Raw genomic sequence first — 27,537 nt, forward strand, 5'->3', positions numbered from 1 at the left:
AAGAATTTTTTTATTAACACAACAAACTTCAGATCTGGAGTACTTAAAAACACTCAGCAGTTGGCACCAGATGAGAGTCTCATTCAGGATAGAAACCTGAATCAGGAGATTTCCTTAATACCCAAGCCCTATAACATTCCTGAATGAAACAAACAAACAAACAAACAAACAAACAACCCAAGGACAGCAAAAACAACAAAAAATAAAATAAAAAGCAACCAAGAACTTTAATTCTCATTACATTTTCAGAAGAAATTATTATAACAAAACCATCCCCAAACTATTTACTGTAAATGGCATGCCCTTGTTAAGATTTGAACTCTGGAGCTAGACTCTATTAGTTTGAATTCTTTTTCCACAATTTGCCAACTGTATAACCCTGCAATTGATTAAACTTCCCTGTGATGCCTATTTCTCATCTGTGAAATAATGATAGTAGTCATACCTATCTAACAAATTTATGAAGATTAAGCGTTTTGGTACAAGCAGAATGCTTAGACAAGAGCTTGGTACCATAGCTATTTAATAAATGTTAACTCACATTACTAGAAAATTATTTAGATTAATTGAAATAAGAGGAATTTCATATAAATGTTTTATTATAGAACTTCTATGTATTTCTATAATGGGAATAATTTATTAAAAATTTTAACCAATAAATAGAGGGGACTCAAGTGAAATACACTTAGAAGTATATCTGACCATACACACCCATTCATTTTCTTGCCTTAAAAGCCACAAGACAAACTCCAGGAAGTCTTTACCATATAAGTAACATAGCTGTTTGAAATAGGATGGATCCCCCAAAAAACCAAAGGTAGTTTCAGCCATACAGACACACTACTAAACTCTGAGAAAGACAAGGAAGGCAAAATTTCAAAATACTTCCAACGGACATAATTTACATTTTATAGAAAGAGAAAGGAGTTATCCCAGAAATCCTGAAATTGAAAAAACAAACACAAACAAAACAAAAAACATCAAGTAGTAGTTAGAAGAATGAAATGGCTGATAATAACCATCAACTTTCCAAGGCAAATAAGAATTTTAAATTAAGTCTTTTTACATTTTGTTTGTTATTTAGAAATTTATCATTGGAACCCGGAAACAGATAAATAGAAATCCAAACACCTATAATTAAAGAAAGTCACCAGATTAAATCCCAGAGCAATCAAATGTAGAAATGTATTAAGAATGACTTAGAGTCCAAAGAATTATTCAAAGGAAGGTTTTCAAATGGTGGGTGGAGATCCAGATTCTGTTGTTTCATTTGTAATCCCACGGTTCTTTGTGGGAAAAGTGAAGACATATTTTAAAGCCAGTAGTCCAAACGCTGATGTATAAAGCTTCCTTTCTTAAGCTGGCAAAGGAACTGTTGTGACAAACAATTGAGTAAAGATCTGTGGGAATTATTTGGAAAGAGTGAGAAAAGAAGAAAGAAACAAGATCTGGAAGAGAGGAGGAAAATTACTTCTTGGTGCAACAGCCTACTTTGACGTGGAGATGGTGTTTCAATATTTCATTCACTATATATTTATTGATCACCTGCATTGTGTCAGGACACAAAGCACTGAATAAAAAAGAAACAATTCTCACTCCCAAGGAGTTTACATTCTCGACAGGAGAGAGAAAAAAAATAAAAAACAGTCAAAGAAAAGAAAAAACATGAACTCATTTTAAGTACCATTTGATTCAGTTTTTTTTTTAATAAACTTTTTATGTTAGAACAGTTTTAGGCTTAAAGAAAGTTGAAAAGGTAGTACAAAGCATTCCTATATAGCCCACACCCAGTTTTCCGTACTATTAACATTTTATATTAATATCTATCATTTCTCAGAGGTCATGAGCCAATATTGATACATTCTCACTCACTAACTTGGGTATTTTGCCATTCCAGGGTTGCCATTCACGTGACGACAAGCCAGACAGGCAAATGGACAACATGGAAAGACTGTTAATTGTGGCGAACAGAGGAAGTATGTAGGCCTGGAGCTGCCAGAGCTGCTAACCTTTCAGGAAAAGACACAAATCTGAATTTTTATGTGATCTTTAGATTTTCTTTTACATTTTTAATTATGGTAAAATACACATGGAATTTAATGTGTTAAACATTTTTAAGTGTACAGTTTAGTAGTATTAAACATACTTTATATTCTTGTGCAAAAAATCTCTAGATGGTTTGCATCTTGTAAAAGTGAAACTCTATTATCATTAAATAACACCCCATTTCCTCTCCCAGTCAGTGCTCCATGGCAACCACCATTCTACTTTCTATGCCTAGGTTTTCGGTGTGATAGCCAAGAAGTCATTGCCAAATCCTATGTAAAGGATGTAAAAAAAATTCCTTCTTTTCTACTAGGAATTTTATAGTTTTAGGTCTTATATTAAGATATTTAATCCATTTTTAATTAATTTGTGTATATGGCGGAAGGGAAAGGTCCAATAACAATTGTTTAAAAAAAACTGTCCTTACTTTATTGAATAATTGTGGTGTATGTTTAAAAAATTATTTGACCATATATATGAAGGTTTATTTCTGGGCTCTCTATTCTATTCCATTTGTTTATATCTGGTTTTATGCCAGTACCACATCATTTTGTTTAATGTAGGTCTGTAGTAAGTCTTGAAAGTGTGAGACTTCCAATTTTGTTTTAGCTATTCAGAGTCTTCTGATGGATTTTCCTTTTCTGCAAAAAAAAAATGTCACTGGGATTTTGACAGGAATTTCATTGGACTTACAGCTTGCTATTGACATCTTAAAATTAAATCAATTCATGAACGTGGAACGTCTTTCCGCTTATTTGTTTCTCCTTTAATTTCCTTTGGCAACATTTTTTTAGTCTTTAGTGTACAAATCTTTTGCCTCTCTTTCTAAAAATAATCTATTTAAAGCTTCTTATGGTGTATTGAGTGATTATGGATCTGGTGCTATGTTTTTCTTATGCTTTTCCATTGTCCAGCACTATTTTATTTATCTATTTTTAATGTTTTTATTTGAGTATAGTTAACACATAATGTTACATTAGTTTCAAGTGTACAACATAGTGATTTAACTTCTCTATATATTATACCATATTCACCACAAGTGTAGTTACCTACTAACTCTCACCATAAAATGTTATTACAGGGACACCTGTGTGGCTCAGTTATTAAGTGACTGCCTTCAGCTCAGGTCAGGCTCCCAGGGTCCTGAGATCGAGTCCCACAGTGGGCTCCTTGCTCAGTGGGGAGCCTGCTTCTCATTCTGCCTGCCACTCCCCCTGCTTGTTCTCTCTCTCTCCAACAAATAAATAAATAAAATCTTTCAAAAAATGCTATTACAGTATCATTGACTCTATATCTTATGGCGTGCCTTTAGTTTTTAAAAATTTTTTTTTTCTTTTTGGTGTTAATATAGATGGAATTATTTTCTTAATGTTTGTATTTCTGTGTGGATTATTCATTTTAGTGTATAAAAATGCAACTGATTTTTGTGTGTTGATTTTCAATTATTTGCCTTGGTGTGTTTATTAGTTCTAATATTTTTAATGGAAGGATTTTCTACATTTAAAATTATGTCATCTGTGAAAAGATAATTTTATTTCACCCTTTCCAATTTGGATGTCTTTTTTTTTTCTTGCCTAATCGCACTGCATAAGACTTTCAGTCCTAGGTTGAGAAGAATGGTGGATGTAAGCTTCCTTATCTTATTCCTCAACCTAGGGAAAAAGCTTTAAGCCTTTTGATCTTGTGTTACTAGGTGTGATAATTCTGGGCTTTTTATAGAGAGCCTTTGTTATGTAGAGGTAATGTACCTCTATTCCCAGTTTGTTGAGTGTCTTTTATTGTTGTTGTTGTTTATTTTTTAGTCAGAAAAGGCTGTTGAATTCCTTCAAATGTTTTCTGTACATCAGTAGAAACAATCATTACTTTTTGTCACTGAAAAGTATTCCATTTCATGGTTGTACTACAGTTTGTTTATCCATTCATATATTGAAGGGCATGTTGATTGGCTCTAGTTTTTGTAATTATGAATAAAGCTTCACTGAAAATTCCTGTATATGTTTTTGTGTGAACATATGTTTTCATTTTTCTTGGGTAAATACCTGTGAGTGTGGATGCTGGATTGTATAAGATAATGTTTAGCTTTGTAACAAGCTGTCAAACTGTATTCCATTGTAGTTTCATCATTTTGCATTTTCATCTGCACTGAATGAGACTTCCTGTTGCTTCACATCATTGCCAGCATTTCATATTGATTTTTGAATTGTGCTGTTATAATAGGTTTATAGTGGTATCTTGTTATCTATTCCGTTCATTTGTTGTACATAATAGATAATAATTTTTAAACACACAGAAAATAAGCATATTGGAAGGTTATCAGTTCACAGAATTGAAGCAACGGGTACAGAAACATGTTCAGGTAGAAAGGAACAAACGGTCTCCACACGCATACATAAAATGTGATTTTAAAATGATGGCTTGATTAGGGTGTTTCTACCAAGGCTGACATGAAGAAATTTACACTGTTGTACTGGAGTCCTGACCATACTTCAATCACAAAACATAGTCTCATAGTCATGATTTACATTCTACTTTTCAGGGAATAGAGTGAGGGAACATATATTTCCTCTATTAATTTTTTGTTATTCTAGTCACAATTTTATTTCCCAATTGTCTTGGACTATTACCCCCATAGGGAATGTTGGTGTGATGCTAGGCATAATACTATTTTTAGTTCGCATTTCCCTAATGACTAAAGATATTGAACATCTTTTTATGTGCTTATGATATTCCTTTATATTACTGATTAATTGGGTTACTTGACTTATCTATTTCAGAGAGTTTATTTATTTTATACATTCTGGCTGCAAGTCAAATATATAATTTGCAAATATTATTCCCAGTCTTGTCTCTTCAGTTTCTTAATTATATCTTTTGAAGCTCAAAGTTTTTGATTTTCATAAAGTTCAGCTTATGGATATTTTAACTTTATCACTTGATCACAGCTTTTGCTGTCTTATCTAGTAATTCTAAGGATGTGAAGATTTATTGCTTTGTTTTCTTCTGAGGGCTTTATAATCTCAACTGTTACACTTAAGTCTATGATCAATTTTAGTTAATTTTTGTGTATGGTGTGAGAAAACATAATGTGGGTATTCAGCTGGCCCAGCATCATTTGCTTTGGCACTTTTGTTACAATGAATCATGCTGCATTTATTCCTAGATATTTAATTGTGTTCCATTAATCTGTGTATGCTTATTCCAATATCACACCATTGATTATTGTAACTTTGCAGTAAGTTTTGCAATTGAAAAATTTAAACTTTATTTTTTTCATATTTGATTTTTATTATTTTTATTTTTTATTTACTCATATTTCATTTTTTAAAAACTGTTTATGTTAGAACAGTTTTAGATTGACAGAAAATTGTAAAGATAGTATTGAGTGTTGTAATATACCCCTAACCCAGTTTTCCTTATTGTTAATATCTTGAATTATTATACATTTCTGATGATTAATAAAACCAATATTGATACATTGTTATTAATGAAAGTCTGAATAACACTCTATTCAGATTTCCTTAGTCTTTACCTAATAGCTTTTTTCCTGTTCCCAGATCCCTTCCAGAACACACACTGCATTTAGTAGTATGTCTTCTTAGGCTCCCCTTGGCTCTAATATTTTCCAGGGTTCCTTTTTTTAATAACCTTACCGGGTTACCATTACACTGGTTTATGTGTGTTTGGTAGGAAGACCAGAGAGGCAAAGTGCATTCTTGTCATATCATGTAAAGTGTACATACCATCAACATGACTTTTTTAGCACTAATATTAACTTTGATCACCTGGCTAAGACAGAGTTTGTCAAGTTTCTCCACTATAAAGTAACTTTTTTGCTTTATTTCCATGCTGTGTTCTTTGGAAGAAGTACATCATACAGAGCCCACACTTAAACAGTGCAGAATATGCTTCACCTCCACAACGGTGGGTTGTCTACTTACATTCTTTGAAATTCTGCTACATTGGAGATTTGTCTATACACCTTAGTTTGTTTATTCAATAATATTGATAGATCAGTAGACATGTGGATATTTATTTGTACTTTGGATTAGAAGCCAATGCTTCTTTCTTTCTTTCTTTCTTTCTTTCTTTCTTTCTTTCTTTCTTTCTTCTTTCTTTCATCTCAAGCGGTTCTAGCATTGGCCCTTGGGAGCTCTTTCAGTTGGTTTCAGTGTGGCTTTGAAATACTCCCTCAGACTTTCTTTCTTTCTTTTTTTTTTTTTTTTAAGCATTCCTTCTTTTTTGGCACTAAAATATGTTTCAGGATCATCTTGTATATTTCCTGCCAGTCCAAGAATCAGCCATTTCTCCTAGAGGTCCTGCTTCCCTTTATTAGAGAGTGTATTAGAAACCATTAAATCTAGATACTTTTCTTGTGACATTCCTTAGATAATAATCGATCCCTTTATTCCATGATTTTCTTTCTGAAAATTCTATTGTTAGGATTCCTGAATGGAATATCTCTAATATTCTTTTCTGTCTCATTGCCTGCTTATTTGTTATTTTATTCCATTTTGACCAGTTTCTCAACTTTATTTTGTAATTCCTCTACATTCTATGTTTTTTTTTCAATATTGGTATCAAAGTTTTAATATCTTCTTTTTTTCTCCACATGTTCCTTTTATATATAATGATGGCTTTTTAAAAAATGTATATAATAAGCCTCTGCCACCTCTCTGAAAACATCATAGTATTGACTCCTCCCGCTTTTTTTCCTTAACTGTTGTGTTGTTTGTTTCCTTCAATTACTTTTCTCTGTCTGCTTTGGCTGTTGTCTTGATGTGGACAATTTCCTTCAAATATTGGTGATCCTTTGGTATCAGTCAATATTTAAGAGTGAGACACTGAAAAGCAAATTGACAGCTTTGGGTAGAGGACGCATGGTTTATCCATTACTGGGCTCTACTGTGGAGTTACTGGTGGAAACTCAGTCTGCAGTGGAAGAGCCCAAATGTATTATTTGTGGGTTATTCTTTTTAGATCAAATTTCACTATAAATTTTACCTCCTCTCTTCGTGGTAAAAAACAAAACAAAACAAAAAAAGAACAAAAACAAAACAAAACCAAAAACCAAAAAACACCTAGATGCCCGTGTTCTGAGAGTTAAAAGAAGGGAAAAGGCAGAGAAACTTGCTGTTCAGAATATCTATCTCACTTTATTGCAGCACAGAACCTCCCCTATGCCCTCTGCTGGGCCTGAAGCCAAATATTCAACTCCTGCTCTTGGCTAGAACACCCCTGTCCACTTTGATTCCTATCTGACTTTTGTGATATGAATGTTTGCTAGACATCGGCTTTTGCTTCAGCTTTCTCAGACCTCCAGGAGAGTTCCACTGACATGAAAATCTGCTTTCCATTTTCAAAATATTTACCAATGACTGTGTTTATTGTCATAAAACAGAGTTTCAGGAAGGGAAAAAATTAAAAACATCTCCTTTAACTCCAGATGTCTGCATTGACTTGCTAAAGATTGAACATACACCGCGGAGGAAGGTGTAGGTTCCAGCTGCTACAACAAAACACTGCAGACTGGGTAGCTTCCAAACACAAGAAACTTACTGCTTACAGTCTGGAGGCTGGAAGACCAACATCTGTGCGCCAACATGGTGAGGCGAGGGCCCTTTCCAGGGGTATCAGGGGTGTAGACTTCTTATATTTCATGTGAGGGAGGCGGGTAGGTAGCTCTTTAGGGCCTCTTTTATAAGGTCACTAATCCCATTCATGAGGCCTCCACACTTATGACCTAATCACCCCCCAGTGCTATCACACTGGCGTTAGAATGTCAACATATGAAATCTGGGGAGACATAGCCTTTCAGACCAAAGCAGATTTGTCTTTTGATAAATAATCCCAAAAGGGTCAAATGTACTTTTTTCTATGCTCTTTCTGTATCTCAAACTAGGAACTGGAGGAAGTTTTTTAGGAGTCTGTTTATATACACAATAATGGGACTACCGAGTAAAGTCATGATGGTTTCTACAGCATGATTCCATAGCAGCCGTTTTAGGCTCCAGACCTTCTTAAAAGTAAACACATTTATAATAGGATATCTTTCTGCCTTAAAATTACACAAAGAGCCATTCCCTAACCGGGTGACCACAGGTATTTGGATCTTTAACTAGATCTTGGGTTTTTCCGTTTCTGATTCCCAGATCTCTGACCCAGAGAATCATGTGCATTGCCCTGAGTACTTCAGTAGTAGCTTGTAGCATCCTGAGATGTCTCAGAATGACTTCAGAACATAGAACTCTAGAAGCCTCTTGGGAAGAACTACCTACTTTGAGAGTGATAGATGAATGCATAACCCTTGTATCATTTATTTTTTTACCCCCCCCCCACTAAATTGCAGAATTATCTATCCCCTGTTGATTCTGAGTGTGTCCATGTGCTTACCAATTAGTCTTTCCATTTATTTATCCAGTGCTCCATCTTTCTTTCTCTTTTCTTCTCTGGTCACCTCTGTTAAATTCTCTTAGTTATGCCAGATGCTGACAAGAATTACTGCTTCTGCTGGACACAGTGGCTGCTTCAGGTACCACTTCCTTCATCACGTAGTGGTAGTACGTGTTCTGAGACACATTTTCTTAGAGGCAGCTGGGCATCATTCCTTGCAGTCTGATATTTTAAAGTCATTCTCTCCAAAACATTTTTCTTCAGGGTTTTTTTCCCTAATGAGCTGTCTGCTAGGACACAGACTGAATCCATAGGAGTTGTGGGTGCCCGAAAGAAGAAAAACTAATCTGATTAATTATGACAGCTCTCAGTATCACTTCTCAATTTACATGAGTTTTCTATACACCTGACTTACAAATGCCATGATTTTGGCATATATCCACTCACTCATGAAAGAGAACACGGGAAGCTGTTTTTTTTTTCTTTTTATTCAATTTTAATGGACTTTGCTTTTTAGAATGCTTTAAATTTTACAGAAAAATTATGCAGAAAATTCCCTCCCCATCTTCTTTTACAGAGTGTCCTTTATTATTAAGATCCTGCACCAGTGTATTAATTTGTTACAGCTGATAAGCCCATATCAATACATTATTATTATTTTTAAGATTATTTATTTATCTATTTGACAGAGAGAGACAGTGAGAGAGGGAACACAAACAAGGAGAGTGGGAGAGGGAAAAGCAGGCTTCCCGCCAAGCAGGGAGCCCAATGCGGGGCTCGATCCCAGGACCCTGGGATCATGACCTGAGCCAAAGGCAGATACTTAACAGCTGAGCCACCCAGGTGCCCTCAAAACATTATTATTAACTAGGGCTCACTAGAGTTCACTATTTGCATTCTATAGTCAGTTCTACAGTTTTAACAAAGTGTGTGTTCTTTTAAAATAAAATAATTGAACATTTTAGCTAAAAAAGATATTAAGACTGATGTATTTCAAGTAGTCCACCATTCAAACTCCACCTTTTAAACAACAAAAATGAGAAAAATGTCTATAACACATTTTTTAAAAGATTTTATTTATTTATTTAAGTGAGAAAGAGAGCAAGCAGGAAAGTGGGGTGGGGGAAGGGCAGAGGGCGAGGGAGAAGCAGGCTCCCCATTGAGCAGGGAGCCCAACAGGGTTTTGATCCCAGGATCCCGAGATCCTCACCTGAGCCAAAAGCAGATGCCTAACCAACTAACCACCCAGGCGCCCCTGTAACACAATTTTTAACTTAGATCTTCAAACTTCCATTATCATACACTTTCTTCTCCTTGCCTTTCAGTTTAATGATTTTAAAAATAAAATGTCAGGGGCACCTGGGTGGCTCAGTCAGTTAAATGGCTGCCTTCAGCTCAGGTCATGATCCCAGGGTTCTGGGATCGAGTCCCACATTGGGCTTCTTGCTCAGTGGTGAGCCTGCTTCTCCCTCTGCTGCTCCCCCTTCTTGTGCATTCTCTCTCTTTCTGGCATATAAATAAATAAAATCTTTAAAAAAAAAAGAAAAGAAACTGTCAGTTTTGTGAAAAGTTGTATAATCTATATAACACACATCTACCCTGGTCATTCTAACCTGGAGAGTGGGAGTGACTGCAAGGAGTCTTTGCAGGAGGTGAAGAGGGAATATCAAAGCCTGCTGCTACGCCTTCTCCATGTCCGTTCCTCTAGATAAAAATGAGCTGGGACCCCACTAAGTAATTTCTTTATTAGGCTTGGCTTTGTCTCATTATTAAGGGAGCTACAAAATTGGATCTTTGAGCTATGTTAGACAGCAAATAAGGATTTGATGAGAATCAGTAGCCAAGAGTGAAAAGCATGCATTTAATTAATATAGATAGCCTGTGCTATCTATATTCATACCTAATGAGGGGACAGACCTGTGGGTTTAGCAGAAAAAGAACTCCTAATAGTATTAATAAAAAGTTAAGTATATAGGTAAGACGCATTCTGGATAATTTTATTTTTTTCCAAAATCAGGCATAGCATAAATAATATTTTGCACATTTTTGTCTTCACATTAAACATTTCTAAAATCAGTGGCAAATATTAAAAGTATAATTATTTCATATATGGCTTTCCTTGGTGGTAGTTAATTTAAAGAAAAAGAGTCCACTGTGGTTAGAATTCTTAAGGAAAGTATTAATCCATTACACCTCAAAACCTATTTCTGAGCTAAGAACAAATTAAGAATTATTAGCAGTTAGGTAAAACATAATTTGTAACTCTGTGACATTTTAATTTTTTGCCAAGATGTAAAATGATGTGTGTTCCCAAATCGCATCCTAAATATATTCCTTGGTAACTCATAAAACCTCCTAAACCCTTCCAATATATAAATTAATGTTTTATTTTCAGATGACAGGATATAACCCTTTTAAAGTTATTTTCTGATTAACCTATGTTAAAAAGAGAACATATTCTTTTTATACCAATGGAAATTTTGAATTAAGTTAAGCATATCATAATAATTAAAATGCTATTAAACAACATTTTATATTAGTTTTCTCAAAATTTGTTTTTATTGCATGCATATGTCATTTTAACTTACATAATTTTACATATTCGTTCTGCTCTTGTAAGAATTATAGTTTTTTAGAGTTTGGTTTAAAAATAAAAATTCAACTACATAGTTATTTGCATTTCTAATTATCTAATGTTTTCTATCTGTAAAACCATAAAACAAAAGGCAAATGAACGTCTTTTTTAGAACCCATAAATCTCAAACATGAAACCAGAAATACTTTTGAAGGAAACCACTGGAATCCCCTATCCATCCATTCTCCTTTGCCTAATGATGAGTTATCCTATTTTGAAAGTCTTATTAGACGGAAATTTCAGTTATACTGATAGATTCTCATTTTCAACTATCTTGACTGTAGACTCATGATGCATTTTTTTTCTGCTATAGCTAGATCTTATTTCCTTTTATTTCTAGTGAGCATAAATAGATCATCACTGTTATATTTTGAAGACCGTAAGTCAACATGCCTTTTCCTAATAATTTTTTGTACACTCTCTTAATTATTAAACTCTACAGAAATGATGTCCACATAGCAAAAAGTTAGAGACAAAGTTATTTGTGTATTCTTTCTTGTCACACAAAGGACTCCATCTCAGTGTATTTCACATAGATGGTACTCAGAGTTTGATATGTGATCGGTTCATGTGGTAATAAAATATAGACAGATAGATAGAGAGATAGATAGATGACAATAAATTTAATCTGTCTAAGGTTCAATGGTAAGGTAAAAAAAAATCGAATCAATTTTAACATCAATAGTGACAATAGATCTGGATTTCCTTGAAAAAAAAATGGGTACATTAGGGACTTCTGGTATCTTGGGAATATAACTTATGGACTACAAAACACATTCATATCAAAAATAAGAAGAGACACCTGCTATGATGAACAAGGAACCCTCATTTTCAAACAGCTCTGTCCCACTAGGCATGGGTGCCCACTTCAATTTCTGACTGGGTGTGGTGGAAGGAGCTTGGGATACAGACCAGCATGCATTAGGACTCTCTCTGTGTGGGAAGCAGTAACCACTGGGAGCAAATAGGGAGAAGAGTGCCAACATGTGAAGTCATATTATTTGATGGCATAAAATAATAACTAATTTTTCTTAATTGCCAGCTCTGTGCTAGGAATTTCATATACATTACTCCCATTCAATCTTTATAAAGGTAATTATTAGTTTGTTTTTACAGATGAATAAGAGAGAGACAGAACAAGTTCATTTGCCTGAAGTTGCAATGTTAATAAGTGGTCCAGCTATGACTTGTGGACAATTGTTTGTGAGTGTGAAAGCCCTCTAAACTGGGTACCCTGCTACCTTCCCACCTCGTCACATGCCAAGTAACATATGGCACTTGTGCTAGTCTTTCTTAACGAGGAAACTTTGGAAGCTTCTCTCCTTTAGCAATCTTCTTCATGCCTTGCATGGTGTGGGTGCAGCCCAGAATTGACTTATTTTATGTCCATGCTAGTAACATGAGAAACAAACAGACACAAATGCTAGGCATTTGTAAATAAATAATTCCCTAACAGCCTTATTGGGTGCCCATCGCAGACACCATGGGATTCCTCTTCTACATAGATTAAAACTTGTAACACCAACACAGAAGTTACAACTATATTGTTGAAGGCATCCTAAGACTGAAGCTAATCAGGGACCAAATGCAAAATTTCTAGCAATGTCAAAGTAATGTAGATGAATAAAAGGAAAGTTATATGGACCCACAACATACTGTCACACCTACTTAATTTGGTTCTGAGTTTAGAACTATATGTGAATCACTGATTTGGAATATGGAACGTGGTACATCAGCATGCTATTTTAAAACCATCTACAGTCTCTGAGCTTGTACCTTTTTCTGCCCATTTAAGTCCATTCTTAAACATTTAATTAATACCTCAGCCCCATCGAGGTATAAGTCAGTCTATTTGTTAGGTAATTAGCAGTGAAGACAAAAGCATCTAATCACTGTTGGAAAGTGAAAGAATGGGACTTAAGAATATTAGTGCCTACATTTCAAAGCTGATAAGGTTAAGCCTCTCAAAAAAATAAGTGTATTGTGAAGAGCCACACATAATTTGCAATACAATCCTAAATTCCTTTTCTTTGAAACAGGATGAACAGCATTAGGAAGTGGCATTATTAGCACATTCTAATCTTTCATGCCACACTAATCTGTCTAATCAAAGCTACAGCACAGCTTGTGTAAGCATGCTGCCTGTCTTAGAAGGGCAAATTGCAAACACGACTCCATCTAACAGCATGTGGTTTTAAAAGAGAATGCAGTTGGTTTTGCTCCCTGTATAATGAGTTTAAAATCAATTTGTATTTTTGAGAGAAGACTAAAATTAAAATATCTTTGCTTACATGGCTATATTTAACATTTGCATCTGTATCGGCAGAACAGAGTGCTCTGGGCTGTTCTCCTATTTGTCTAAAACCTGTTCTAAAACACAGCTTTTTCTGAACATATTTGTAGGAAATTTGAGATTTGAAACACATATTTTACAGGTTGTTCACCACAGAGTGGCGATACAGTGACCCTAGTAAGATTTTGGAGAACACCAAGACAAGCGATGAATACAAACTGGTTGAGTTATTCCAAGCATGCACAACTGAGAACCATCCTGCAACACTGCTTGTGGAACTGTGGTTTCTCAAAAACACTCGAGGTGCCTTGTTCAGGTTTGAAATACACAAACGCATCAGAATAGTTTTCTCTAAATAGCTTTTAACTGAGGAGCAGCGTAATCGAACACAACACTTGAGCATAAATTTTTAAACACATTTTCTCCTCTATCCTTTCCCATGTGAGCTGCTACAGAAATTCAGTGAAGGCTCTATGAATCTTATTTAATCAACCATGACAAATGTTTCCGAAATGCCTAACACTGTCTTATTCTTTTTGTATCATGTTTTATGTCCTCTCACCATCCCCGACAGAAACCCTTCAACCTTACAGCTTCTCCCAGAGTGTGGTTTATAGGCCACCTACAATGAAACCACTTGGGCTGATTGCTAAAAACCCAAATTCCCGGGCCCACCTAAACTGACTGAATTAGAATATCTGAGACTGGGGCTTCAGATCTGCATATTTACCAACATCCAAGCATACATACATACATACATACATACATACATACATACATACGTAAAACACAGAACACAACAACACACACAAACACAAATTAATGACTATTCTGCCTACTGCTAATTCAGTATGCCTTGAGGTTAAACTCCTCTAAACTTTGTCTCTTTTTCTTTCTCTCTCTCTCTGTCTCTCCTATTTCTGTCTGTCTGTCTCTCTCTCACATACAATCTTTACATGCTCTTCCAATTGACTCTGCTACTGTGTAAGATTTTACAGACATAAATTCTATTGTTATAAACTTCTAAACATTTTCAAAGAGTTAGAGATGTATTTCACCTAGAGAAATACTTAGTGGACACTGATGGCAGGGATTAATGGAAAAACTGGGGAAAAAAACATAACAAGCAATGCTTAAAATATTTCTTTGAATTACATTTCATCCTGGGTAGTACTCACAGACCTGTTTATAGTATGAAACACACACACACACACACACACACACATTAAGAGATCATATGAAAATCTGATTAGCACGCTGGACCAATGTCACATCTACCTAATGAATAAATTAAACAGTGTTGAGCAATGCAGTAGATCCTTATTTGCACATGGGGAAAATTATGACATTAAGAAAAAGTAAAGAAAACTCACCACTTCTTCATGTCTGCATTTTCTCACATTAATTCCATTTATCTGCAATGACAAGAAAATTATGGTTTCACCTAGCATCCTGTGAATTGAATTTATGTTTTGGTTGCACATACAAAATAAGGGTAAAATGTGTACCTGTAGAATTGCATCTCCGATAAAGAGCAGTCCGGAAAGTTCCGCTGTGAAGGAAGAAGGGCAACAATCATGCATCAACTATTTTCTTCATACAAATGAAAGAGTTTTATAATTAAGTAAAATCAAAACCGATACAAGGAAAACATTAAACGTTTTATACAGATAGCATCTTAAAAGATCCACAAGTAATAGGAATGCAAAAGCAATTGTATGATTCTGCCCAAACATTGGAACACATATTTCCATTTAATCCTATCATTTCAGATCCTACAGTTGCCCAAAATTGGTCACTCTTCTGGATGAATGACAAAATTTTCTCATGTACTTACAATATTAGGATATCTATGAAAAAATTTCTATCTAGACATTCAATCCATCAGCTCTGGGATCGGCTCTGAGCTTCTTTTTGAACATTAGATTATCTTACTGATTTCAGTCATCAAAGCAGTTGCTTTACATCTTCGGTGTTTTTCTAGATGAAATTTCATGACAAGCTGAGTTAAACTGCATATGAAAACTGAAAGAATATGTGTATCAGGAACTGCCTTATTTGATGGGACTTGTTATCATTTAATTTGTCTAATTAAATGTTTGTTTAATGAAACAATTGATAAGCTGTGCAGTCCCTAATTTATACACAGTCACATGGTCTCCTATCTTTTACCCTTTCTTTCCTGTGAGAGAAACCCTCCCCTGGAGTAATAAAGTGATAGAGTCAGGAATCAGACTTGGCCACTTACTCTCTGGTCACGGGGAATCTGGAGCTAGTCAATCACATACTAATTTATGGTTCTTTAATATGACTTATTCTTCAGTAAGGATGGCTTACAAAGGAATAGTTACTATGCAATTCTCTAAACACTTTACCTCTTTGCTCCTTGGAGATTTTTGAAATGACAACTGGAATATTATGTTCTGCTCCCCCCTGCAAAGAGAAAATCATATATTGTGTTTTTTAATTGCAAAAAATAAAAATTCAGCCTTTAATTAGGAAATTATATATGCTATGAATAATATGTTAATGGACACCAGATACAATTTAAATAAACTTGTGGAATTTCTCTACTCAGCAGATAGTTCTCCCAAAACATTTATCCACCTATTTAGAATTTCACCATGACATCTAGTAATTAATAACGGTTGACTTCAAAAGCTTTCATCAATAGGCATTTTCTTCAATGTGTAGCATGCTGTCCATTGTAAAAATTCTTATTTAGTGTTCAAATACCAAATAATTATGTATTTCCATTAACTAGCTAAGTTGTTCTATGGTGGTGACCAAGCACAGACACCTTGGGATGCCAACTGAGTAGAGAGACCTTGCACAAAATTATAAAAAAAATCAGGGTGACGGGAAAGGGATCATCTGCATTTTTTAAATTAATATTCGATTCCTCTTTGAGTGAAAGTACATATGAAACAATTAACAGAATAAAATAAACTGACAAGAACACTATTGTAATTCTTCATCTAATTGACCAAATGAGATATGAAAAAATAAAAAATAAGTAAGTGAAACTTATATGGGAGGAAATAAAATAAATTCCTGAAATAAGTGCATAAAAATTCTGTTCTATGTTATAGAGTTGAGAAGTTTGAAACCAACAGTTGAAAAATCAAATAAATGCATTAAAGAATAAAATGTCAGGATGCCTGGGTGGCTCAGTTGGTTAAGCATCTGTCTTTAGCTCAGGTCATGATCCCAGGACCCTGGGATGGAGCCCAGTGTGGGGCTTCCTGCTCAACAGGGAGTCTGCTTGTCCCTTTGCCTCTGCCACCCCCCTCATGCTCTTTCAAACAAATAAATAAAATAATTTAAAAAATTATTTAAAAAAACTAATAATAAAAAAATAAAATGTCATGCATAAAAAAATTATAGCACTTTTAACCTAAGATAGTTGAAAAGACAATCTAAAATTCCACTGGGTTTCTCTATCTTCAGAACACATAAACTTCTTAAACCTTTTTTATTTGAGAACAAAAGTTATTTTAGAACTGTATTTTTTCCATGAATGTCAATTTTTAACACTGAATTGCCAGTATACTTAAATATAAGATGTACAATAGTTTTTGAAAAAAGTTTTTCAACCTTTTTCTTGGCAAGTAATCCTTTTTACTTCTAGAATATTAAGGAAGAGACATGATAAAATATTGAAAACTGTCTTCTTCAGATTGAAATTCAAACCCACTGCTAACTCACTTTACTCACTATTTCCTACCAACCAAATATTCACCCATCCACCCTCACTGCCTCTGTGAAGTCTCTGGCCTACGCGACATGGCTCCTAATTCTGCCTTGCCTTTAGGTCAGTATGTCTGTAACAAGCACAAATTCTGTTTAAGATGACTTCTCATCTGATCAAAAGATAGTGATTTGTGACTGAGAGTAGAGCTGAAATGAGTGCTTATTTAGCACACGATAGACACTGAATACAAGGTAGCTATTATCCTAATTAGTCTATCAATTAAGATTTATGAATAAAATTACATGGCATAGGGTGGGAAATAAGCTTAGCACTTAATCCATTCTAAGACCCTTAAAATTTACTAGTTAGGATTCCAAGTTCCCAATCCCCTTTTTCTGTTCTATTTTTTTTCCCATTTTACTTATCAGCTTTCAAACTACTATCATCTTTATTCATTTCTTGTATTTATTATTCTTTTTCATTCTCCTTTCCCCATCTGTAACTAGAATGTAAGTTCCAAGAGGGCACTGAATTTTTTTGGTAATTTGTTTCTACATTGATGTAAAGCCAGTGCACGGAATAATGTCTTTCTTTTTTATCTTTGAAATGTTTGATGATGAATGAGTGAATGAATAAATGAAGTCAAAAGCTTTTCCAGGCCTAAGATAGATCTATTCCTTTTTTTTTTTTAAAGATTTTATTTATTTATTTATTTATTTATTTATTTATTTATTTGAGATAGCGAGAGAGCAGGAGCAGGGGAGCAGAGGGAGAGGGAGAAGCAGGCTCCCCGCTGAGCAGGGAGTCTAATGCAGGACTCCATCGATCCCAGAACCTTGGGATCATGACCTGAGCCAAAGGCAAACGTGTAACCTACTGAGCCACCCAGGCACCCCGACAGACCTATTCTTGTAAACATATTGCAGAATGATTTTAAGTAGAAGCTAAGAATGTACAATGAAATTAAATGCCCGTGGTTACAGTTAGTTTCTAGAGATACATGGAACTTGGAAAGGATTTTAGGAATACGTTTCCATTTCTTAGAAAAAAAAAAAAACTAGTTCACAGAGATGAATCATCCACCGATGAAGTTTTAGGTGGAATAAAAAGAAGAAACAAACTCATCCAGATGTTATATGGTTCAGATATTTTGGTGCAGAGAGTGATATTTTTTATGTCACTCTTCTCTTTGTGGCTGTCATCAGAATGTTTCCCTTCAGCTGTTTTTGCTTTTCACATTTTTCTGTCCTTAAGCTACTGAATCCAAAGATTTTCTTAGTGCTCAGATTTTTAGTACAGGTACCATGGTAGGACAGTGGGAAACCTCTCCCTGGGATCTGTCTAGAGAAAAGAGTGTTGAAATAGCAATTTCTGAGCCCCAACTCAGTAACCCCATTCCTCCCTCAATATCAGAGAGTTAGAACTATGTATAAATGACAGGATAAAACTAAACCGTATTTTGTCAACTTTTTTTCTTTTATATGTAAAATTTCTCTTGAAATTTGAATGGTTTGAGTCCAAAGGTGGTTTTTTGTTTTGTGGTTTTTTTTTTAAATCAGACATTAGGAGTTCTGAAAGAATTATTAGATTAATTGCAGAAAATTACTTTATTAATTAATTAGAGAGCAAATTTTTAGACAAAACTCAGGAGATAAAATTGGAACTTAAAATCACAGTACCTTAATTTATTGGATGAATTGTGAGAGCAGTCCAGCTCATTAAAGTTAATAAGATTTAGTTCTGGACCTAAATGGGGAAATGTAAGTTTTCCAGTCAAGAATCAAATAATGCAACTCATCCTGTTTAAAACAGGTGACAGGCTTCCTATTGCACTTAGAAGAGACCCCCCCCCCCAATCCTCAACAGCCCCTGCCTTACAGCCTCAGCCTGCCTTACATCTTCATCCTGGACCTTCATCCCTCTGAGCCAAAGGACATTATTCTATACTATCCCCTCTGCCTCGATGCTTTTTTCTTTTACTCTTAACCTGGTAAACTCCCATTCAAATTCAGAATTTCAGCTGAAGGATCCCATTCATTATTGTCTCCTTACTTGAAGTAATTCACTTCTGTAACACCAGATTCAGGCTACGATTTACATTTATTTACATCACAATTTGATCAATGTTTACTTTCCCACTGTATTATAAAGGGCATGAGGTCAAGACAGAGTTTCCTTTACTGGGCTCTTCTCCTCAACCTACTCTTAAACCAGCCAGGGTGCAGGATTGTGGTCAAGGTTTAGAGAATAAATGAATTAATTGAGCTCTGTTGTTCCAGTGTAAAATCAAGACTAGGGAAAGTGAAGCAACATTCTATAGTGCATCCCAGAAATTATTAAAATATATACCGTACAATGCATAATTAAGTTTACAATTAGTTTTATAGGAACCAGGATATTAATTACTATCTAAAGCATTTTGAGAAGGACTCTATACAAAGAATTTGCCAGTATGACTTAAATTCCATCAAATCAAACCCAGAATGTTCTTAGAGTGTTGGAAACCTTGCCAAATAAATATTTTGAATTCAATATTTTCATTATTCCAGTTAATCAATCAATCATAGTCTTGGCTCTGGGGAGTAGAAAAGAGAGCAAGGAAAATATTTGCAGACATATAATAACATCACAATAATTAAGGTCAAGAGCCTAATGAACAAGTATGGGAGAAACACCTAAAAGAATTTAATCTTTAAGAAACATGGCAAAATATCCTTATCTATCTGAATGCCATGCCTACCTGCTAATATCACTTAGTTTGAATTTGGCACAAATTAATGGTCTTTCCCACATACTATATAATTGCTTTCATATGAAAGTCCAAAGTAGAGACATCGATAGAGACATAAGGTACTTAGAGCTGGGATTGGGAAACGGGGGAGAAGGGGATGATAGCTCAAGGATATGGGGGAGACAAAAATGTTCTAAAATGCACACATCTGTGAATGAAATAAAAACCACTAACTGGTATACATTAAGTGGTTAAGTTGTATGATATGTAGATTATATCTCAATAAAGTATTTAATTAAAAGATGGTCTTTAAAATGAGAATTGTTCAGTGGTTTTAACTGATTATTGGGGACTAATCCATAACTCCGACCTAAGCTTTATTACCTTCCTGGTATCCTCCTCTTTCTATGGTGTAAAGGTATGTATCCATATTGTCCCCATTGGAAACAGAAGAATCAGACTCAAGTAAAAAGGACAGAGAACAGAATGAGGAGAAATGTATATAAATGTAGATGTACTTATATCATTCACTAATAAATTACAAAGCAGAAATTTATTATAGCTGCTATGAAGACATATATTTTTATTTAGTAAATTTGATACAATTAATATCAAGGCCTTGATATTAAATTGTTTGCTTGATTCTGGACATATTGATCCATTTAGTTTAATTTTGAATAAACCAGAATGTAAATAATTTAGAGAGGAAACATTACTTGTGTTCCCAAGTAGAGAGTTTAGAGATAATTTAGTCTGGTTTCTACAGCTACAGAGCATAGTTATTAAGAGTAAGGTCTATGTCATCTGCTTTATGTGAGGTGTAGGCCCAGCTCTGCCAGGTAAAACAATGGGTAAATTACTTAACCTCTTAATACTTAACCACATTGTCTATAGAGGGATAGTAACAGTTACCTTCTTTGCTGGATACTTAAGGCCAAATGAAACTGAATATAAAGTACTTAGCTCAGCATCTGGTACTTAACAGTTAATAAATACTTGCAATTATTGTTTATAAATGATAAGATTTTAATAATTATTATAATTTCATTCTTGATTGCTGCAAAGTTAAAGCTTTCATATAAATATCACCTTTGACAGCAAACATTTCCTTAAAGGACATAGATGACATAGCATTGTTTGTTGGAAAATAACTCTGTAGAACCCTTTGTAGTAATAATAATCAAAACACCCTTTCTCTAAAAACTGATTTGTTAACTGACAATGGCCAAAGGTATGATTTAATAATCTGCAACAGCATTGTATTTTCAAAGATATGGAAGATAAATAAAAGATGTTGGTTTGCTTTAAGGTGATTATCCATATGCTGATGCTCATAAGAATTAGGCAAAAATACAAGAATATTGTGTCCTATGTTGCAGAAGTTTGGTGATTATTGGGAATGTAGGTGTGGGAGACCATTAAGTTATTTTTGGAAATGGTTAAGTATCAGGATAGCCCAGACAAAATGGATGAGCACTTGAAAGAAAGATTCTACCAGAAGGCCAGAAAGCAGGTGTGGTATGAGGGAAAGGGGGCAGAAGCCAAAGAGCTGGGAATAAGGATCAGAAACGGCCATAGGAATTTAGGAACTCTGAAAAACTAGAAAGGACCCAGATCAGAATGTCCTGTAGGAACAATAAGAATATACACCAGCTAGCCTGATAAATCTGAGAGCTTCAAGAGTGAAAATCAAAAACAAATGGAGACCAGCCTTGAAAATTCTCTGAACAGACAAAACCACTTTAGTCATACAAAGCTTCATTTAGCTTATTTTGAAAGGCTAGCTTGACCCAAGTTGTTTCTCATGTTTATTCCTCTAGAAATCACAAGTAAAACTTGAACTATTTCCCAAGGTTGCTATGAGTCAACCACTAACCTGTTCCCTATCATTTAAGAAAATTGTAATATTGTAGCCAATCCCAGTGAAAGTCACTGCCTTCCCACTATAGAAGTTGCTTTATAACAATATGCCCTGAGCCTCATTCCATGGTTTGGGTTGAGGGCTCTTGCTCTGCGAACTGTCTTTTTGGTGGGTGCACAATAAACTTGAACTAATTACTAGTTCAATGATTCATTGTTTTTACTTCTGTAATTTCTGAAATTTTTACAAAAAGAATCCGTTTCAGTCTGAAATCAGAGAAGATCATGTGATTATAAGTGGAAAGTTTAGGTATCCTTTTGCTCAGTTTTTGGAGAATGATCTTTTGGAAATTTAAACATGTAAATAAGAAAAGCTTGACATTTTATTGAGTGACAAACAAAAACAAAAACTAATACCAGGAAAAACACACACACTGACTTCTGAGGGATGTTTAAATTGAGGAAGAATGAATAATGTTAAAAGCCAGGGAGAATCCTAAATAATTATCAGAAAGATCCAAAGTTCTTGCAGATGCAGAAAGTGTTCTAAAAAGCAACACAAGTCTAAAAAGAGCTTCCATGAGCAAGGCTTTCTGGAAGACAGCACAGGAGTGAGCACAGTGCATAAAAGTCTACCAGTGTTTCATGACTAAGTTTCTGATCAGAAAGTATGACCGTCATTTCGATTAGGAGGTTCTGGAGTAGGGGCTTGTGGATGAAATGCCATTTAAAGATGACAGAGGGCTCGGCCAGGTATAAAGGTGTGAATGTCGTGCCTCCAAATTTCACCTCATTGCGCCCTGGGTTAGTTACGCGTTTGCTCCTACTTGATTTGCTAACTGCAATGACAGAATAACTGTAGCACGGACAGCAAAGCAGAAACTAGCCGGGATCCAGGGATGGGCACGCTCCCCAGGGGTTAAAAAGAATCCCTTTCATTTTTAGGAGCTAAAGACAAAAGTTTAGCTAAACCAGAGGATGGGAAGATGGAGCAAGACAGTCAGCCTTGTGTGTGGCAGCTCCACTTGTCAGGACACCTGCTTCGCCATGTGGGACATTAGCACAAGTCTGTCGTGTGTCCACGGGTCCTCGGTTCTGCATTGTGGGGGTTTTTGCACTCATGTAGAATTAACTGGATATATAGGTAATTTTGGTCTCTACCTTTCCATGATAAAACACTCTTGTCATGGGGTGCTGGGTGCCTTAGTTGGTTAAGCCACTGATTCTTGGTTTGCCCTCAGGTCGTGATCTCATGGGTCATGAGATGGAGCCCGGGATGGGGCTGCACTCAGTGGGGAATCGGCTTAAAGATTCTCTCCCTCTGCCCCTCCCCCCACTTGTGCTCACACGTGTGCATGCGCTCTCTCTCATAAATAAATAAATAAATAAATAAATAAATAAATAAATAAATACTCTTCTTATGAAAAATGGGATTTTAGGAATCTAAAAAATAAATTTGTCTCTGGAGATATATCTGATTTCTACATTAAATCTCAATTTAATTGATGCCAAAGCTCATTTTGGGTGATTGTGTTCCACACTGAGGGTATAGCAATTTTGGATATGATTTAAAATAATAAATGTAGGGCGCCTGGGTGGCACAGTCGTTAAGCATCTGCCTTCCGCTCAGGGCGTGATCCTGGCGTTCCAGGATCGAGCCCCACATCAGGCTCCTCCGCTAAGAGTCTACTTCTTCCTCTCCCACTCCCCTTGCTTGTGTTCCCTCTCTCGCTGGCTGTGTCTCTCTGTCAAATAAATAAATAAATAAACCTTTAAAAAATAAAATAAAATAAAATAAAATAAAATAAAATAAAATAAAATAAAATAAAATAAAATAATAAATGTGACTTTTCAAAGGACAGTCTCAGATCTTGTAAGAAAGTCCTAATAATGCAAACCAAAAATTTTCTTAAGATGTAAAAAACAAAACTATAAGAAGAGAAGTAAAATTTTAAAAGAAGATGGGTTAAAACTTACAAATATTTTTAAGAATTTAGATATAATATAATCTGATATTTTTATTTATGTTTTTCTCTTATTCCTTAGGATTTCGGGAAATTTTGAGATGGAAACTCTCCTTAACATGCACTACATCATATTATCCTTCAGGGGAAGATATCAAATTATAAACACCTAAAATCAAACTGTATAGACATACAACTACCTCAATCTCTAGGCCACCTGGGACTAAGCCGCACAATTTGTCCCAGAAGTTTCAGCATTGTCTCAATAATAAGGTAGAGAAAATAAATGAGGTAAAGGCTCACTTTTATTTCACCACCCTTACAGGATAATCTTTGCCTGGAGAGTGTTGGGGAACAAGAACATTGTACATGGACAGGTAACATCAAGGCTTAAAGGACATTGGTAGCTTCAGGGACATCATACTGCCCATAGTCTATGGCCACTAGGGCATGTTAATAAAACATTAGAAAGATGCTATATAAGAAGCCTCTTTGTGATATTGCCCACCAACTTGTGTAGCACTGACCACCACATGACAGAAGTGAGGAGTTGCCACCATGCACAATGGTGATTGTGGCAGGAAAGGCCCATGAGCCAAGATTTGTCAGGAGCACAGAGCATAGCCAATTGGCTTTGACTTGTAAAAGCACATGTTGGAGTGTTTTAGTGTTTTCTGACCAAAAAAAAGACATTTTGTTACCCTTTAGTCAGGTTTTTTACAAATAATTTTTTAGAAGGTAAAATTGAAATAACATCACCATGTGTTCTTAGTACAATGAAATTCAGGAGCACCTGTAGGAGTCTTCACTATATTGGTTAATGCCTTTTTAATTGTCCAATATGCATCCTTCCTTCTGTTATCTCCAGTTGAGATATTCCAGGTCTTAAGTCAATAATTCTCATTGCAAAATCTCCAGTGTGTGCCAGAAGTGATTACTTAACTGAAGCAAATAAGGATAAGATATATGTTTATATATTTATGTGAATAATTATATTATTGGCTCAAATTGCTCCAGCAATAGGAACATAAACAAATAAATACATAAGAAAATAAACAAATGGTCAACATTAAAATATTAATTCTGTATTTAGGCTAAAATGATTTCTTAAACTGTTCATTCTGTATATATATATATATATATATATATATAACATGATATATATATATATATATATAACATGATATATATATATACACACACACACTAACAGAATGAAAGATAGTTTATTTTTTAAAGATTTTATTTATTTATTTGAGAGGGAGAGACAAAGAGAGAGAGAGAGTGAACAAGCAAGAGCATAAGAGCAGGGGTAAGGAGAAGCAGACTCCCCACTGAGCAGGAAGTAGACTTAGATCCCAGAACTCTGGGATCCTGACCTGAGCCAAAGGCAGACACCTAACTGACTGAGCCACCCAGGTGCCCTTAAAGATATTTTTAAAACAAAAAAGCAAGTGTCAGAGGTAAGTATTAAGAAAAACAAATTGGAAAACCCTAAAAGGAAACTTTTCAGAACGATTGGGTAATATTCTAAGTAAAAATATTAATTTTAGTATTTATGGTTAGTGTGTCATAAGAATTATAAAATAATTGCCTTTTTGTCAGAATTCCTAATATATGGCACAGATCACAATTCAAATACAGTTTCTGTGGTCAATATTATGAATGGAAACTATATACTCATTTGATTTAGAAATTATTTATTTAGGTGTAAGAGTATTGTTTGGCTTGGAATAATGAAAATATTAAATGGAAATAATTCATCTGGGAAAATTCTTGATGTTTTAAAAACTGTCTAGGTTAAAATTGTGGCATTTTAGTAAAAATAAATTACATTGTATTATTGGCTTTAAATTATAAACAGAAATCGAAAAAAATAGAAAAGAAAATTTCCAGCCTGCAAAAAACTAATTCAGATCCACCATCAGAAATAGAGTCAGAGGGGCTGTGTGGCTTAGTGGGTTAAACGTTGGAGTCTTGGTTTTGGCTCAGTTCATGATCTCCTGATGGGTAGTAGATGGAGCCCCATACTGGGCTCCCTGATCAGCAAGGAGTCACCTTCTCCTGTGCCCCTCCCCCTCACTTGAGCACAAATTCTCTCTCTCTCTCTCTCTCTCAAATAAATAAACAAATCTGAAGGAAGGAAAGAAAGAAAAGAAAGAAAGAAAGAAAGAAAGAAAGAAAGAAAGAAAGAAAGAAAGAAAAAGAAAGAAAGGAGAGAAAGAAAGAAAGAAAGAAAGAAAGAAAGAAAGAAAGAAAGAAAGAAAGAAAGAAAGAAAGAGTCAAGCCTGATAGGTGAAAATTATCATCTCAAATGAAACCAGCTCTCACGATTGGATTTTATTCACACTTAGCTTTTGTTCTCTCTCATAGACTTTTCACTATCTTTAGAGGTACCTTTAAATCCTTCAAACAATCCCAATAAATATTACAGCAAAAACAAAAATCATTTCCACATCCTATGAGTTGTTCTGCAAACCTTTCTGGTTTTAGCTGATGATAGATAAAGGAAAGTTAAATACATATTTTAAAACTAACATTTTATGTAGTAATATTCTTATCACTTGACAACACAGTGCTATTCCACACTGGTACATTTTTCTAAGGTATTTCCATAATGTCAACTAGAACTGATAGACACCAAATTTAGAGTTCCACTTTCCAAGCATGTATAAACTGAGCTGTGTTAAAATTTCATGAAATTTATACATGAGATGTATGGTTTTCACCCTACATAGGCAAAATACCTGAACCAATCATCAAGATAAAGTTATATTTCATTTATCTATGCAGAGATGTAGATTTCTAAAGGGCATTTAAAGACATTGAGTTGACTTTCATAATATTTATGTAATTTTTCATCCTGTTAAAATTTCTGTTTGGTTTCAGTGATAACAAATTGCAGGTATGGTACATCTTTATTAGTCAACCATATACAGAAAAAAAGGGGCCTTTAAAATTTAATAATAAATGGAAGTGAACAGGTATGGTCATTTTTAAAATAAATCAGATGATAAAATTCTGTCTATCCTGTATGCTTGGTATTGTGACATGAAAATTTGCTGGTTTCTTGAAAAAAGGAAAACTAAGCAAAAGAAAAAGATGAATAAAATCCAACTAATACTTAACTATTATTATTGTAAAACTTGTTCTTGCTCCATTCACTGAAGGGGCAGTAGCTCCTACTCTGGCTGGTTAGAGGACGATATGCATACAACACCATATCTGACATGTTAGATGATACCAGATAGAGAAAGCAAATGATCTATATTCAATACCAGGTAAAATTCCCAACTACCTTTTCTAGGGGTATTTCTAAATCAAAAGTTGACCAAGATTTTGTGAGAACCTACCTAATTTACATTTCATTCCAAATATTGAACAGTTTGCTATAGCCATTCTTGTCTAATTATTAATCACCCAAAAAAATCAAAATACACAAAAATGCAGGCATTACAACATGGCCTTTAAGGATAGACTGGAAAGACAGGCTACCTTTATGCTTAATCCAAATCCTCCTACAGTTTGTCTTCTAATGGTCACCGTTCTTTCCTGAAAGACAGGATTTTAAAAGTGGTTAGCATTTCCTAATACTATACTTACACACCATTTTCTTCCTCCAGGTTCTGTTTTTGTTCCTTAAAAAAATAAATATTTTGTGACACCATACAGGCTCTAGTTCTTGCAACAAATGGAGTATTTTGTAATTTTCAAATCAAATGTTAATTTATCTGTCCAGATAAAAGGGACTGTACTGTTATTAAACTTCTAAATTCCCCAAAGTTAGGTTCCTTTCAATGATTCTTTGGACATATTTTGGAATTTTAATGTTATCTTCTCATTTTCACACTATATATTCTTGTTGTCTAAGAAATGACAAGTTTGGGTTACATAAAAATAATTCTATGTCAATGGTAAATATTA

General features: G+C 34.7%; 1 protein-coding gene across 2 annotated transcripts in view; it reads right to left on the reverse strand.

Annotated features, from left to right (window-relative positions):
- The window catches only part of SNTG1 (syntrophin gamma 1), a 296,161-nt gene that overhangs the window by 218,726 nt on the left and 49,898 nt on the right, over nt 1–27,537 (reverse strand). For both annotated transcript variants that reach the window (XM_045789165.1, XM_045789163.1), the window contains exons 3-6: nt 27,109–27,165; nt 15,740–15,797; nt 14,873–14,916; nt 14,738–14,779 (exon numbers count right to left, since the gene is read on the reverse strand). In XM_045789165.1, the coding sequence (XP_045645121.1) occupies nt 14,738–14,779; nt 14,873–14,916; nt 15,740–15,797; nt 27,109–27,165 (201 nt within the window). The remainder of the gene's footprint in view (nt 1–14,737; nt 14,780–14,872; nt 14,917–15,739; nt 15,798–27,108; nt 27,166–27,537) is intronic.

Source organism: Ursus americanus, chromosome 9, assembly GCF_024610735.1.
Source record: "Ursus americanus isolate L20-20 chromosome 9, mUrsAme1.1.p, whole genome shotgun sequence".
NCBI classification, from domain to species: Eukaryota; Metazoa; Chordata; class Mammalia; order Carnivora; family Ursidae; genus Ursus; species Ursus americanus.